This window comes from Schistosoma haematobium, chromosome 1 (assembly GCF_000699445.3).
Source record: "Schistosoma haematobium chromosome 1, whole genome shotgun sequence".
Lineage (NCBI taxonomy): Eukaryota > Metazoa > Platyhelminthes > Trematoda > Strigeidida > Schistosomatidae > Schistosoma > Schistosoma haematobium.
In genome coordinates, this window is record NC_067196.1 from 11,829,280 (window position 1) to 11,846,991 (window position 17,712).

Consider the following 17,712-nt stretch of genomic DNA (forward strand, 5'->3'; position numbering starts at 1 on the left):
ATTCGTACAATAACAAGTTATCTTATATCATTGTACCTTTATTATTGTTGCACTTGTATGAATAGGTATGTTTGACCATTGCTTACTGCCTATATATATATATATTCATTCTGCTAGTCTTACTGTTAGTCGCTTAATTGATTCGATGATTTATTCATTACCCTATGTGTATATATGTACATTTTAATCTTGTTCACTCTCATGTTTGCTTTTCGCACTACTCTTTCATGCTTGTTTAGCGTACTTGTGATTTTGATTATCTTTGTGTGATGCAATAATAAACGTAATCAACAATTCGTATTTGCCTTCTGATTAATACATCGTCAGGAACATTATCTAGTAACGTTTATCAGGACGAACAGTATACGATTTTTAAGCATTATATTGATTACCGACCACCATAAACTAATGAACAGTTAGCATATATTGAACACATTGAAAAAAGTGTAGATTTTTAAACGGTATAATTGTTAGATGAATTAAAATTGATTATTTGTTTTATAGTAAAAGTTTTTGTAAAGAAGAAGAACGACAAGAACAGTTTGATTGTAAAAAACATGAATTGATTCTATTTCATTTATGTTTTGACTGTAATTTACATAATGAAAACTGATTTTTCCCTCGGCACAAACATACAATAAAATACCATAATTTTCGACTGCTTACTAGATTACGTGATACACGTATACTGTAATTGTTATTCTCCGAGTTTTTTGTTATACGCGCACTCATGCAGTATCCAACTCAACAATTGATTACCTAACAATAGAGACAATGGTTCATTTACACAAGTATAGGCATTCCACACAGTGAAAGCCAAAGTAGTACTAAAAATGGAAGAGAATTCACAATATTAAGTTATTTCCCAAACATTTAGTAAAGTTCATTGTCTTTTCCCACTAGCTAATTATGACTCAATATTGTATGTTTCTCATAAATTACTTATAACCTGTTGCAACAAAATTACTAACGAACTTTTGTAGACTTTTATAAAAATGAACTTGTACGAAAGTTATTGTAAACACGCTTTATTTGATCTAGTACAGCAAAGTTGTTTGGAATTCAAATATAACTTTAAAGAACAAATATAATGTGACAAATAACAATTAACAAGTGAACAGGAAGGTTCTGGATTTAAGTAATATGCCTAAGTGATAAGCACTCAAAATAAAACCGAATTATGGACGAAAAGCCCTTATTGAACTGATATCGAATGTAGGACAACTAACCAGTAAAGATAGCTGTCTTCTGTAATAAGATGGTAGACTGATATATAATTTATGTAAGATATTTAAACATAATTGTTTGTAGGATTAAGATAATTGTTAGACCATTCACGAGTCAGACCAGTTGAAGTCCTAATCATTTGAACTAAATCTTGCCCTCTGTATCGTTAAAGCACCTATTAAAGTTGTAGCAAAGCATCAAGGGACTTGAAATAAGCAGTTGGATAATCAAATGAATGGATGAAATTTATCGACAGCTTAAAATGAAATTATAAACAATGTAAGAGTTATGAGCAAAGATGGATAGTGCCTAACAGTGGAATCCATGATGCACGTTTGTAAAATTTCAGAAAACTCATAGTATATTCGGTTAGTTCATATCAAGCTATTCTAATCAACTCGTGATATTAAGAAGGACCTTCCAGTATCATTAGTAAGTGCTAGGTTTGAAGCTATTACGAGTTCACTTAGTATGCGAACGGAACAAAGACTTGTGACCTTAGACCAATAAGCTAGCTATTCGATGCGTCCCAGCCCCGCTAACTACAGGAAGAAATCCAAGCTTGGAACGGGAAAGTATATTCCGTAAACCAGAAGCGCGAGTGAATGATAACAGATACAAATCAAATGTATATATATAGCATAAAACTGTCCTTGGGAATCGTAGCAAAAATAGCATACTAAAAATACATAACGAACCAATAGCGCTAAAGGTTCTCCCAAGTGGGTAATACCACATGAAGGTGAAAAGTGCGCTTCTAGAGCGAAAACAAGGAAATTCAAATTTCCAGAATAAAATTACAAAATTAAGGCATTTACCAAGTGAGTTCTGGGGATCTAACATTCCCGACAGTAAGTAACTGTCTTACACTCAACATGATTGAAATCAACTGTTCACAGCTTCTCGTTAGAACTATGAAAATCGCCTCTTGAAATTAGTCACTAATGAATACGAGGTCTTTATGAGGTTAGAAATATATCAGGTTAGACATTCGCCACTAAATTTGATGGTTTTGGGTTCGAAACCTGATGAAATTTCTAGTGCGCATTATTAACATGTCTCATACTAGAACAGGGAAACTGTCTGTTCATTGGCTGTTTAACTGTTGGGATGTGTTCTGCTTGATTGGTATATAAACAGAGTATGCTTGAAATATAACGATTCATATCTCAGAGGCTGAGACTTGCGTTCTGGACTTAACTGGCTGGGCTAGACAGGGAAGCGGGGCCAATCAGAACTGTGGGCCATTCTTACGTGTTTACGCGTCTTTGGTCTGGTCGATAATAAACTGCCCTCTAATCAGCAGTCCACAAGTATAACATTAACTGAGGTCAATTTGTGATATAAACTATAAAATCTAACAATCTCTAAAGATGTTTTACATTAATAATAACAATAATTCGGTTACAATATACGAACACCAATTTATTTATTGGTAGAATGACCGACCATTCATTCAATAAATATATAAACAAAATTAAGAACCATTCATATTTTAGTTATAATATTCTATAGATCAAATGTATGATTTTTAAACTATACCATTATATTCTGTAGTCAAGGATGAATAATTTTGAAACTGTTTTCATTAGATTAAACCATGTTAATAATATGAAGAATTGGATTTATCAATGGATTATATATTTATTAATTTACAATATTGTCAGTATGTCATTTCTTAACTCATTTGTATTAATCTTAATTTATATACCATAATATTCAGTATTCGTTTTGGGCGAGACTGTAATTTATGGATGAGCTAATCAGAAGCGTTTCAGGGATTTCAAGGTCATGGCGCTAATTTCAGTACCTGATGCTTAGGAACGATCGGTTCACAGAGGATTTTAGAGAAGACGTGATAATTGAGCGGCTACAATAAATGAGACTACTAAGAAGTTCCTTCATTTTTTTAATTGTAGTAATCATATGACTTGTGAACCTTGTGCAGACTACCGTGATGATGTTGTGTTTCGATGTGATATATGTTGGAGGAAGAATTCTGCTAGAATAGGAATTTTTCGCTCAATCCAGATTGAGCAATTTATGGTAATTGTTGCGAACTGTATAATAAGAGCACCAGTAACATTGACTGCAACATTCGCAGATGTTACTGAAGTTTCGGATGTTCAGTGGTACAGGTTTTGTAGAGATATATGTATAATAAAAATGACAAGCTAACACAACCGGAGTGCACACAAACAATATTGAAGCTATGTGCTCGAGGCTGACCATTATGGAGTTATATGGATGAGTTCGTCTACCGTATGCATTACGATTTTAGAACTTCTGAACCTCTTTCTAACATTGGAAAGTTTTTGAACCATGTAAAAGAAGTATATCCACTTTAATTCTTTGGTTTTGTATAATATTTTTAGTCTAAACTAACTGTTTCTTGGTTGAGTATTATTTTTCAAGGTTACTTAGGATTCCTTAAAAGGTCGTCCATAAATTATAGTCTCATCATTGAAGCTACATGAATTAAGAAATAGTGTGGAATGTTAGTTAAACAGTAGTTAAAACGACCTCAAGAATTTACTTGATATTCTGTAAAGTTGTTTAAAAATGTCGATGAGATCCAGAATATTCCTTGAAAAATGCCCCGGAAGGCCCTGAAAACTCTAGGATACATTTTTATCTAATCATCGTTGAATAGAAGTTTAACAGAAATATCTAAAAAGTGAAGTCATGTGTCACATTTCTGATTGGATAATTACTCATCCAACTACTATGTTTAGTAGTGTTCCAAAACCTTCCAGAAGCCCAAGGTCATCTGAAGTACTATGAATACTCTAAATTTTCTGTACATAGAACGAACCATGGAGTAAAGCGTCCTTTTTCATACTTCACATCTTTTCTCCCGTGTTCAAGTTGTCGTGTATATTTAACCTGGGGTTATTAGAAGAGTTTAGGGAACCAATACAAGAGTTCAGTCAGAAGATTTATCAAAAAATGTATTATATTCCACAGATTAAAGTCGGTAAATTCCAACTTCAACATTTAATTCATTTAGTGTTAATCAATTTCACATTTCCACTACTGAATGGTGGTTAAATTTTATTGATGCGGTTAAAATATGGCTTCTAGCCAAAGTGATTCAGCATCGTGGCACATGCACTAGGTTTGATGTTATTTAGTTAAACACAATCAACAGGACGCCATTGACACAAGTTTTAGATCTCATCTAAAATGACACTTACATTAATCTTGCAGATACCATTTCACTGATGATGAGTTTAAACTGACATGACACCTAGATTTAGGGTTTATTCTCAGTTTTTTTCCGAAAATGTTAACATTTCAGTCATAACTACTAAAACGTGACATACATTGGTGTTATTTTACAAATAGGTTTATTAGTTTGATTCATCATTCATTCTTTTTTAAATAACTTGATCACTAGAAATCTTAGCTGTTTGAAATATTATATATATATATATATATATATATATACCCGATAGGTGGCAGGTTTAAACCTCGTTTATCTAGCTTAGGTGAGAACAGTCAGACAGTATCACTTAAAGTCTAGTACAATAACTGTATACAGTAAATAAAGAAAGAAGAAAACTTTTGTTCAACTATTTCCTTTTGATAAAATTTTCTTTCACATGCAAATCTACTGTGCTTATGATGTTCGGTCAATGGATTAATCCACAGATTTGTATGGTCTTACTATTGTTACCATTACTATGTGTTACATCAGTTGACTATGAAGTATTTCTAAATGTATGAATCATGTATGCAGAAAGATTATATTTTAGAATAGTCTGTCAATCATCATTGAAGTAAGATCTGAAATAAACACAGAGATAGAGAACATTAACAGAAAACGAGACAAAAAGGGACCAAATTTCAGTTGCAATAAAGACTTAAATATGAGAGGTATAGTTTGAAAGAAAAAACAAGACTGAAGTATTAACAGTTGAGAATGACACTTAACTCAAGATTAAGTTTACATATAATTGATTTACAACTGAATAGTGATTGATATCCTGTTTGCTTAGTCCTTTCGTGCTGATCAACTTCTATCGATCAAACGGCATTATGGTCAGTAGTCTGAGTGATTAAAATACATCGGGTGCACCAGGTTTAAATTTTAGGTGGTTGGAGGCAGTCGGCAAAAACACCTAGACCTTGTTTTCCTATTATTTGATACTAGTCAGCAGGATGTACTTGTAATCTTGAAGGAACTTATGATCCCTGGTAGGTTTGATCCTGTATCAACCAGCTTCACATTTACAGGCAACATGGTGCACAAGATATAAAGTTACTTAGATTAGTGACGATGTCTCAATTTCATCTATGGAATTCGGTCAGCACTAAAAAGACTATAGAGACATGAAATTGGTCACTACTCCGTAGTCAATCAATTGTGAGTTACTGTCAATCCTACAGCAGGTCAACCATTGATTACTAATATTACAATGTTTTAGTATTGGGACATTAACCAACTAAGTAGATTAGTTAAGTGTGGCAAGTGAATAAGTAATAAATGAACATAGTTTTGATGCGAATTCTGTGGTTACTTCGTACAAGCACTTTATTCCTTAATTTATTCTTTCCTTATTTAACTGACAAAACGTCCATTTATCCTAATATTTTATTTAAAGACGCATAAATTTGAAGGGTTTCGTGGAGATTGTTAAGATTTTTAGTATTATTCGTCGTAGACTAATCTCATTCGGGATACTGTTAAAAAACATGTAACACCAGATATCTTATTTGTCTTAGAATGGAGCTTCTCAAAAGTCCCGTGATCTCGTGCTGAACTCTTAACCATTAGAATGATTATTTCGTCGTCCACTTGAGGCAATTTAGATGTGAATAATAGTTCCAACACATATTCGAGAACTCAGTCATTTAATTAGCAATTTAATCTTTCTAAAGTTATTCGATTCAGGTTCGATTTTTTATTCGACCAATTCAGTTTATCGAATCATTTAGATTCTGGTAGTATACAGACTAGATTATTGTTTGTCGTTAAATTCTTCTGTTATGTGGTTAGCGGAATCATTGGGAGAAAAAAGGAATTATATGTGGTAGATAATCTCAGCTAATCTAGATTATGACTATTCTAATTCAGAAATGCTTTGTTAGGTGTTATATCGATCTCGTTTCGTTCCGATTGATCCTTCTACATCATTTCTCAAAAGGAACTAGCAAATTAATATAATATATTTTATAAATATTGTAATATACTAAACTGTTATTGGTTTCTTTTCTCCAATTCTCCAGTTCCATGTCAAACTAATGAAATTTACAATACGACATTTAATCAAGCATTAACTTGTAATTCATTACTTACAAGTAATGTATTACAATATTATATGGAACAATTATTAACTCATTATGGTAACGATAGTGCATACATAATTGGTAATCCAATCAAATTTGGTACTGCTGAATTTTTCGACATAAGAATTAGTGGTTTATCTGCTGTACAATTCTCAGAACCAGTTGATATTATTGATCTACCATCAGGAAACATACGAATGATATTTCCGTTATTATTTGACTATCTTGTTATAAATGGTAAAATGAAAATGATCATGTTTGCTACTAAACCTCGGGTAATTAAATGTGTTAACTAGTAATAATAATTATATTATTTATATCTCAATGAGTAGAAAATTTTATTTTTGACGTTTTGTGACTTAATGTTAGTCACTTCTTCAGAGTATTAACTATTGTTTTAAAGTTGGATATTATAAGTTAGAATAGTCCATGTTATGTAGATAGATGTAATTTACAGAAAGCCACCTGAACTCAGCTTTCTTGCAAGGTAGTACTTGTCAGCAGCTTGAGATCATAGCTACTATCTTGATGTGGTATTCGGGTTTAATTATCGTGACGACCCATTTAAGCTGCATTGTCTGAAACACCTGTTCCTTTAGGTCTATTAATGTCAAGCAGGTTCGTTGGAGAATTTTAAGACTAAAATCAATAACTTAAGGTCCGAGGGAGAAGTTCTACTGTTCACAGTGTTAGGGTGTGATGGCAGTATAAAGTTATTGGTTTTTTTCTCCAGTTCTCCAATTGAGGTCCTGTAATCTGACTCCAATTAGATCATATGATGATGTTATCGAAGTATACATCTCGGCTACCCTCGTACATAATTACCGACCTAATTTACGTTAGAGAATAACGGGATACGTCAAATACGAGAATGAATTTTGAATACGTATATTTCGTACACTCGATAGTCCAGACAGACATCCGGTATGAAAGGCTGGAAATTGGAATTGAGAGGTCAGGTGAACCAATACGATTTGATCAAGTGTGACTCAGTATTTATAATCAGACAAAAATAGGCTGCAGACATGTCATGAATAGGGTAAGCAACACACGCATACACTCATTCAAAAACGTCCATGGTTAATAAGCGAATAATTGACAAGGTCAGATCATGACTCAAGAAATACGACTAAGCTGGACTATCCGGAAGCTAGAATAACCAAAGCATGTTTCACATAGTACCAAACACTACAAGATCTCATGGTGAGTAGGTTTATTATCCAACTACCGAATCAGAATTCTATCTCTCCTATTTTCAAAATGCAGTCATTTTTTGGCATAATTCATTCAATGTCACAGATAAACTACTGTCTCATTCCAGATTTAATTGCTTCCTATTTAATCCCTTATTTGTTCTTAATTAAGTTGTCTAATGACAGATTAAAAAAATAATTAGGATACTTGATAACGTTATTAAGATGTTAATAGAATTTTAAAATGATTCTCATCTTTATTGTTTTACTCTTCAACAATGGATATGGATAATGCCATACCACAATTCAGTCGACCAAGTATGTTATATGGACTAGTGAATTGTAACTCTTTAGTTCAAGAATATCATGGTCATTGCTAAACCTGTATAGTTTTATAATTGTGAGGGTATTCATTAAGGATCACAAGCTAGAAGAGCATATCCAACTAATATTGCTTGGTTCTAAACTGTTGTTCAGCTGATATCACTTTTTAATAAAGATCACTTTTGGAATAAACTTTTTTAATTTCGAAGGATAATATTTTTGAAGATCATCTTTATTAACAAGATTAGTTGTCACGAAATAAATTTCCAAGATATTATTATTAGATCGGTCATATTCCAGCTGATTTTCTCTTAACCTATGTACGACTATCCATCGCCTACCTTGACAAAGAATATTAGTCCGTATACGAGTAAGTTGGAAGGAATTTGGAGGTATCTAAACCAGAAAGCGATATCAGTTCGTGAAATGATTGACCGTCGATCTAACCCATGTTGCTAGAAGCTGGCTACCCTGGTAAAGTCAAGATAATAACTACAATTATGGGCTGAAGACGGTCGACATTGCTCAAAATTAGTCACAATGATATATATACTCTACCTTATGATAAAACTCGAGTTTTAACATTTCCTCATCAATATCTCCTCACTCTATCTTTTCGAACTATGTTCGTAATTTGAAGTCTTTCTCACTATAATTACCACTCTATTATATCTCTTTACTAATCACTCTGTTAATTTTATTTAAATTGTGTTAATACTGTATAGCAGTTTGGACTGATGCATATTTTTACCAGGCTTTACATTGATTATGACTGACTTACTTTTGCTCACAAAATTAATTATAATCTCCACAAAGCACATATATTTTCTATAGGTCATAGTCTTCAGATTATGTTATGCAATCATGGAAACATTGATTATTTATATCTTCTTGTAATAGTTATTTGCTTCTCTCTTAACTAGTTACTTGAAACTTTTGATGAAACTGTTCTGAATCTATTAGTTTATTTAACTGGTGGGCAAAATTTTGGAATAATGCTACCATTGTGGCGTGTGCTACTTATATTGATATAAGTAGTATATGACGCGAGTCAGGAATGTAATGTCTGGCAGCAGAAGATGGGGGAAGATCAAGAAAGCAAGAGCGGGAATAGAATGCAATTTGTATGAAAATGCAAGAACAATGAAGTCTGAAGCATTTTGAAACAATTGGTGGACATTTTGCAAATTAATGATTTGATATATGGTTCTCAGATTTATTGAGATGCTCTGTAATATGTCGATCAAATCACCCTAAAGGTCTCTTTCTACATCTTTTTCATAACCATAGATATTTTAGTATCATTATTAGGAAGGTTTGACTTATTCCATTAGTTGGCATATGCTCAGCTTGTGTGTATTGTCTCGATTTAGTCGTTCTTCACAAGATTTCATTGAATAAATAGACGATAGTTAACGGTGGATTATATAATGTTCATTTCGTCCTATTTTGAACTTGTAAGCTGTATGTATTGACATTTCAGCGTTGTTTGTACCTAAACTCAGTGAATGATGTGTTTAAATTTGAAGTGAAATGTATTGAGTTAGAGTCTGATTGTGAACAATAATACTGGAATTCAGGCTCTTCCACTGATAAGTTCCGAATAAGATGAAACTTGTGTCCTAGATACCACTGTTGGTCACTATTCATTTTTCCTATAAATAATTTTTTATCAAGAACTCATTATTGTCAACAAAATTTTTATCAGTAATTTCGTTGAAGAATTAAGAAAACTTAATTACAATACTACGGTATGAGGGAAGTTGTGCGGGAAAAAGAACTTTATCTGTATTAGCATTGTTACATAACTAACCCTCCTATTATTTTGCAAATCATTAATAAAGTTATCTATTTGAGAGTTAACTATGAACAAGATGAACTGAAACAAAAACTCAATATTTTACTTGACATATACAATCTACATAGAAATAAATGGCGATTTGACACATTGAATAGTAACATTTCTACCTGACAATAATAACACCACAATATATTATACATAGGTATTTTATATAATTTAGATTAAACATCATTCATTTTTAAAGTCCTCACAGCAACAACAAAAACGAACGAAAAATATGCTCTCGATTCTAACTGCCTTTATTATTATTATTAATGGCTTTATGAAATAGTGGAGATTTGTAGCTCAGGTCTACCTGAAGTTTGTGCTGATGTCGTTCAGAAGAACGATGAAAGCTCCATGACCAAACCATCCAGCTCAGAGAACAAAACTCCATCAAAATTAATGGCTTTATTCAATATGATATTTTCGTTAGAACATAAAATTCTCAGAACAAAGTATTTCAATAACTTTCCGTTTTTTATTTTTTTGCTTAATCATGACGATAAATATTGAATAATCACCAGTTAGATAGATGTTAGCAATTCAGAAAACGATATCTGACTAATATTCATTCTTTTCAATGCATGTTGCCAGTCACCACGATCTCTCTGATTGTACTTTTTTATAACTTGTACAGAGAAAGTTCATATACTTTTCATAAACGCGCCTAAATAGATTATACGGTTAATAGACATAGTAATGTATTAAAACAAACAAAACACTAGTGACTGACTTCAAGAGATACTCCTGGAGTTCTAGTGAGAAGCTGTGACCGGTGGAGTTCAATCAGGCCTGTTGTGAGATATCAACTCACTGAAGACAATGGTGTACGGTGGTACAATTTCGTGGATTGGTTGAAGCTAGATATTAACACCGTTGAATACTGGCTCAGTGGTCTAGTTGGTTAAGCGCTCGTGTGCGAGACTGACAAGTCCTGGGTTCTAACCTCGCGAGGGGCAAGATCGTGGATGCGTACTGCTGAGAAGTCCCATACTAGGATGAAACGGCCGTCCAGTGTTCACAGATGTCCCATGATGGTCTAGTTTCAATTGGCTCATGATTTCAACTATTGAAAAACAGATAACTTCTTGAAAAATTTAGATGGCAAGAACAAATAGCCGAGATATTCAAGCAGGTCATCAGTGATCTTTATACTATAGTTACAATTAATATACTTAATAGTTTTTTTATATCTAAGTATACTTTCTCTTCTTCTTTCTTTTTCTTCTTCACATTTCATTTACTCTTTTCTTTTAGTCAGTTGAAATTAAAATTAAATCAATCAAAATATATTTGGATTTACTACTTATACAACCAATGGACAATGATTTATTATTACCAATTCGTGTGAACAAAGTTACTGTTATCCATTGGAATAATCTTCGATTTGATAGTAAAGGTGTTTTTACAATCTTTTTTAAAATGTTCAATCAATTTCGTTTATATGATGGTATCATTAAACGTTCAATTGAAAAAGAAATTTATCAACAAATTGAAAGATCATTAAATTCATTTTTTAATCATTAAAAAAAGGAATAGAAGTCAATTGTTTATATTTATTTCATTGTAAAATTGAATAATTTTATTTTGTTTTATTAATTAGTAATTGAAATCAATATTATATAGTTGTAAGTTCTATTTAAGCAATAGAGTTAGACAAGATTGCACAATCTCAACATTCCACTTGAATTTTGTTATTGATAACGTTCTGGTAACAGTTTTGATTGATGTAGAAAATGGTAGTGTGGATTTATTGTTTAGAGAAAGACTTCTTTACTTTAAGTATGCAGGTGATACCCAAGTCATACAATCCGCACTTAATCAGTTGGCAATTAGTGCCTGTAGGTATGGTATATGCTTTGCACATTCCCGGTGCAAAGTTCGTGTATATGTGTAGTTGCATAAGTACTGGTGGTGGTGTGAGTGATGAGATCAATTCACGTATAGTGAAAGTCAAAGTGGCCTATGCTAATCTGGGTCATCTTTGGCGCCCTCGTTCTGTCAGATTGGCTGTAAAATCTGAATCTATAACACGTCAGTGAGAGCGGTTTTGTTCTATGGTTGTGAAACCTGGCGTCATCAAGTTGAGAATGTTAGACTACTCTTTGTGTTTGATTATCGTTGTCTCCGAAGCATTGCTGCCATCCAGTGACAATACCATGTAAGTAATGCAAAGGTTCGGCATCGTGTGTTTGGGTATAGCGACGGTAATTAAATTTCTATCACTATCTTGGAACATCAACTTCGGTGTCTTGGACATGGCTTACGAATGTCGTCCCAGCTAGTTCCACATCGTGCATCATTTGCTGACTCTGTGACCGGTTGAAAAAACAGAGAGGTGGTCAGTGTACGACATGGTGTCGTGATACGAAAGAAATCTGTACAGGACTGGCTTCGGTTGGTCCTTGACGATTCCCTGGTTGGGGTCCTAGAGATGGTGCGACATAGTGGCTAGAGACGTTATCAGATATGGCTCAGAATAGAAGCCAGTTGCCATCCTGCTGTAACTTTATTTTACTTTTTCCATAAAAAATAGACGTATCTTCTTTAACTGGAGGAAATTTTCTAGTTGTACATATGAAGACGGCCCACGAGTGAACTCGAGGAAGCTGTAGGAGGCTCAGAAGGAGCCGTAGATATTCCACCCAATCACCTTTTGGAAGAATATTCTAGAATCCCTACGTGTAGCTTCCCGATTGGATAATGCTAATAACCCCCTGTATGTGGATTGGAGGACTGTAATGATGATTTCGTTTTTACTAAAAACTATTAGTACCTGACAATTTTGTATTGTAATTGACACTGTCTGGGAAAAATATCCCTTTCATTAGTCTTCTGTCTTCTCATTGCGACTTGCAAGGGTTTTGGCGTTCTAGTGCTCACGTTATACGCGGTATATCAAGAACAACCTTCTAGATATAACAGTACATTTTCTGACTGAACTGCTTTTCCCATTATTATAACTTCACTCTCATACACTAATTTCTGTTCGTTATTGTTCCCATTTTTCTTATACGCACCATACATTCTCTATCTCTTCACATTCTCATTGTTACTGTGTGGCGCATGTATTTGATGCTCCTTTATACCAATATATATGTGTTCAAACAAATAAATGTATATTTGTAAAATAAATAATTTGTATTCAAGTAATTTTACGTTTCTTTCGTGCGTCGTTTTGTTTTTCGAGTTTTTCTCATTTATGTTACCTGGTAGTGTAGGAGAGACTTCCGTCTACTAACAAAAATGACGAGTATACTGCTTAGCAGTTAGCTTTCTCTTCTATTTTATGAGTGAGAAATTCGACATTTAGAAAGGATAATAATAATAATAATAATAACAGGTGAGACTATAATTTATAGACTAACCAATCAGATATAAAATAATGAGTCTCGTTTTTGGCACGAAATTCATCCACACATTTGGCTAAATAAATTTTTGGCATTATAGCTGATGTCAGTTCGTGATGAAAACCCTAAATCTAATTTTTAACCCTAACAATCAACTGTAAATGAGAATTCTAACTGCTTTATAATCCTCACTTAGTCCTATTCAGTAGGCGTCCACTCTCAAGGTCACTTCAGCGTCGCTCAAAGGTCGTCCATAAATTATAGTCTCACCTAATAACATAGCTTTATTCAGTATCATATGTTAGGTTACTAGTGTTTAAGCATAGATGTCTTCGGAGCATCGATCACATATTTTGAAACCATCAAGTAACCAGTGTTGATGTTAGAAATAAAATATTGGATAAAGTAAGTAAATCGGTTGCCTCTTCCGATCCGATTCCTTTTAATGTATTATATTATGTTACTTACTAATATTCAGTAGATAATGTATCTCGTTATTTTCGAAAAAGTGGCTTACCGCGTTTTTTTGTTGGTTTGTATTATTCCCAAGGACATACACGAAATTGTAATTGTACATTATTAACATTTTCTGATGTGTGGGTGAGAATGACAATGATTGGTTGTCTGCTTAGTCAGATATGTAGATGGTCTGACAGGTGTCAGATGAGTTACATATTCCCCTATCCTTATTATTATTATTATTATGACTCATTATTGATTGTTCATTGTTGTTGGATTGTGTCAGGGTTTTGGTGTGGAAATATATTTACGTTGTGGTCAGGCTAATCACGTGTTCTTAGTCTGAGTTATGTTGATGTCCTGTAGAATAGACACTGGGAGGGAATTTTATGTAGATATTCGAATAAGGTAAATTAACGTCCTATAAGTGTAAACGTGGAAAACTAACCGTTCTAACATTTTCAATACTTGTTTTCATTTATTTTGTGTCCATTGAACACTTATTTATTTATAATAGTTTACATATTTTGTGTTCTTAGTTCTCAGTTTGATTATTGACTACAATCGTGCTATTGATCAATCTACTGGGTGTTACGTCGGTTATCAAATGTTTTGGTCGATAGCATTCGATCTGCACTAAGAGGGCCTTGACACACATGACATTGATCACCACCCAGTGATTAATCAATTGTGAGTACATCTCCTGGATAGCCCAGCGGTAACGTCTCTGACCGGGAAGCTGGGTGATACGGGATCGAACCTGTCAGGGAGCACCAGTTCCTTCAAGATTACAGATTCACCTTGCTGACGAGTGCCAAATAGCACGAAACCTGGGTCCAGGCTTTCCTGTTGACTACCTCCAATCACCATTTTATCTCAACATAGTGCACGCAATGTCGAGTTCCTAAACCAGTGACCACATTTCAACTCGGTCGATAGCATTCGATCTGCATTAAGAAGGACTTGACATACAGGTCATAGATCACCACCCAGTGATCAATCATTTGTAATGTTTTTGTACCTAATTTCTATATTAATATAACGGAAAAATTTGTTCATTGATTTTAAAATGACACAGTAAACGTCTTTTGCATCTCAGTACCATATCCACGTCACGTATTTTTATACTTGAAAGAATGAGGAACCGCTGCAATCCCTGCGACTTGAAGTAAGAACGCCAAGACTGATATAAGTGAAGATTTATTAAGACCAAAACATGACCCTAGTAGGAAATACACTCATCCATATATATTGATTGTACATCCATTTTGATTATTAACTAAGATGAAATGACATATGTAGTAAATATCCAAAGTTATGACAAATTACATGCTACATGTCATGATGAGCATAGTGTACGTTAATTTTGTACAAGAATATCGTATCTTGAATAAACATCACATTCAAATAAATCAACGATATACCGAATAAAATACCATGAACAACGGAAGTGATGTTGAATGAAAATTACAATGAGTAAACTAATATAATTTTACCCTTTCATTCTATCATATCACTAACAAGTTAAGGCTTGTGTTAGAAACACAAGTATCCTATTTTAGACAAATCATTTGTTGTTGTAGTTTTTTGTTATTTCTGCGCATAGATCAATAACATTTAAGATCTTCACGTTATGGAATGATAAATTGACGAACTAAATATTACCCAATATTATCAAAAAACCCACTTCCTTCTAGTATTGTATTATTGAATGGTGAACACTAACGATTACTTCAAAGATTATACGTAAAGGTGTCTGTTTCAAAGAGAGTTTAATAAATAAATCATCAATTCATTCAGATTATACTTTTCAATCTTCTAAGTTCTTTTTTTTCTTTAATACATTACTTTACTTCATAAACACTTTACAATGGCTAGATTCCTTATGAGTTATAGAATAAAATTTCACAGATTGAAATCATGAGTCAGTTGAAGCTAGACCACCATGGAAAACCTGGAAGCACTGGACGGCCGTTTCGTCCTAGTATGGGACTCCTCAACATTGTGCACCCACGATCCCGCGAAACCAGTAGGTCCTGGGTTCGAATCTCACGGGGTGCGGGATCATGGAGGTGCACCGCTGAGGAGTCCCGCACTAGGACGAAACGGCCGTCCAGTGCTTCCAGGTTTTCTATGGTGGTCTAGCTTCAACTGACTCATGATTTCAATCTGTGAAATTTCTAAAATCTCCACAAACCCCTTCTGATTATAGAATAAAAGACAAATACTTCTTATAAAACATTTCATTATGTTAATAATAAATATTGATAGTAACGATAATGATATCACATTTTATATGAGAACTTGTTGTACAAAGCCTATAGCATTTATGGTATAGAGGGTGGTGGTGGTGGGGGAAACTGAAAACTGAATGGAAATGCATATATTCTTTTTTTTGTTCAAATTACCTTTTGGTTATATGTAAACTAATATGATACATATGAATCAAAAGGATTAAACATAATATCAACTTATTTGTGAATTATATGCAAGTTTTAACAATTTCCATGGAACTCTTGAATGTCAATAAAATAAATTAATTAACGAAACAAAGAACTAAAAAGCATATCAACCCAGGAAGAAAAGGAATGAATTGTAATGATTCATTTGTTTATCTCTTATCAATAGAATTGTGAATTATTGTCACTGAAACGCTGTACACTATAATATCGGTGTGGATTAAAGTTTATTATTCTGTGCATTTATGTAATTATATATATATCTGTGTAGGCAGATCATGTCAACGTAAGGGACAAATAAATGAATAAGCGAATGAATGAATACTCAAATTAGTAAATGAATGAAAGACATTTGGCAAAAATGAAGATTGTTTCATTGTTTTATGGAAATTGTTTAAAGTTATAGTGGTTTTGTTTATAAGATTGGTAAGAATATTAAGCGATTATATAGCAGCATTGTTGATAACATCAGATAGTTTACAAACATTGTTACACCTTTTTTGCAATGGATGAGCTAAAACCAAATATTTATAAGGGTAAACATTAGTTGGTTATTAGTGACAATTAAAATAAATCTTTGTTACTTCTGTGTGTTTATTAACCATGAATAGGATATAAGATAGATTATTCTATACAAATTTGTATTATTATGGCTTTCTTGAGGCAATCCGCACAGGATGGACAAATGTCAACCAAAACTAATTGAAATTCAGTCAACATATCAACGACGGGATAATCAAAGCCATTACAAATTAAATCAAGATTCGTACACGTTGCATTAGTGAACGACTATCTGGACCCAATAGTTAAGTTTGTAGCGCGTTATTTTTTGAAGCGAAAAGTGCTGGAATTGTATTACGAAGTAAAAATCAACTCAGAGATTATGGAACATCCAGCTGGAGAGTCCCAAATAGGATGACAAGCGAGTCCTAGTTTCCACTGCTACCTAATTTTTATCTGTTCTACATAGATTTGTATATATACTTATAGCAACCGATGAGTAGGTATCGGATCTTATGGATCCACATGGTATTCAGTCACTATTCTGATTAACTCAACAAAACGGTATACTTTGTTTGGTTTTAAGTGGTTCACGAGTCTGAATCCAGGTTTTATGCTACCTCAGACTCATGACTAAAGCCTGTTCCCTCACCCATCTGAATAGGATTATATTCGCTCTGTAGTTTTATGCATGATGTTAGTCACTACTCAGCAATCGATTAGTGTAAAAACGTAGTCGTTAACCAAGTGGACTATTTGAAACATTTTGTATCATAATTATGGATAACGTTTGACATGAGTTCTTTCAAGATTACTGAAACTTTATACTGTTAGGTGAAAAATAAGCTTTCTTTAAATTGTTTCCGACTAGCGGTAACCGAATACCCTGTGTGTATATTTTAGGATTTACTGATTTACTCCTTATTAACCCTTATTGAAATCATTCCATAATAAAGACCTGAGTACACTGAACAACTCTCACATTACAGTCAAGCCTGTAATGATATATGTGACTGAATTAAATTTAATTCATACTTATTTAAAATCATTTATCGGAAGTATAA

The 17,712-nt window shown here is 33.2% G+C and overlaps 1 protein-coding gene across 2 annotated transcripts; it reads left to right on the forward strand.

The window, feature by feature from the left end:
- The first annotated feature begins 1,817 nt into the window (after window positions 1–1,817).
- MS3_00002611 (uncharacterized protein) lies at window positions 1,818–13,475 on the forward strand. Of its 2 annotated transcripts, none has more exons than XM_051210211.1 (3): window positions 1,818–2,893; window positions 6,460–6,794; window positions 11,137–13,475. In XM_051210211.1, exons 1-3 carry the CDS (start codon window positions 2,791–2,793, stop codon window positions 11,404–11,406), a joined length of 708 nt encoding a protein of 235 aa, XP_051073151.1. In that variant the 5' UTR covers window positions 1,818–2,790; the 3' UTR covers window positions 11,407–13,475. The 2 variants fall into 2 exon arrangements, with proteins under 2 accessions (XP_051073151.1, XP_051073152.1); XM_051210212.1 differs by lacking the exon at window positions 1,818–2,893 and adding an exon at window positions 4,008–4,204.
- Window positions 13,476–17,712: the final 4,237 nt, after the last annotated feature.

Bases quoted from the DNA above. Each gene is read 5' to 3' on its own strand.
- MS3_00002611 (XM_051210211.1), top strand. From the start codon at position 2,791: ATGAATAATTTTGAAACTGTTTTCATTAGATTAAACCATGTTAATAAT. The intron at 2,894-6,459 runs GTATGTCATTTC...CCAATTCTCCAG, and splicing joins ATTAATTTACAATATTGTCA to TTCCATGTCAAACTAATGAA. The intron at 6,795-11,136 runs GTAATTAAATGT...CTTTTCTTTTAG, and splicing joins TGTTTGCTACTAAACCTCGG to TCAGTTGAAATTAAAATTAA.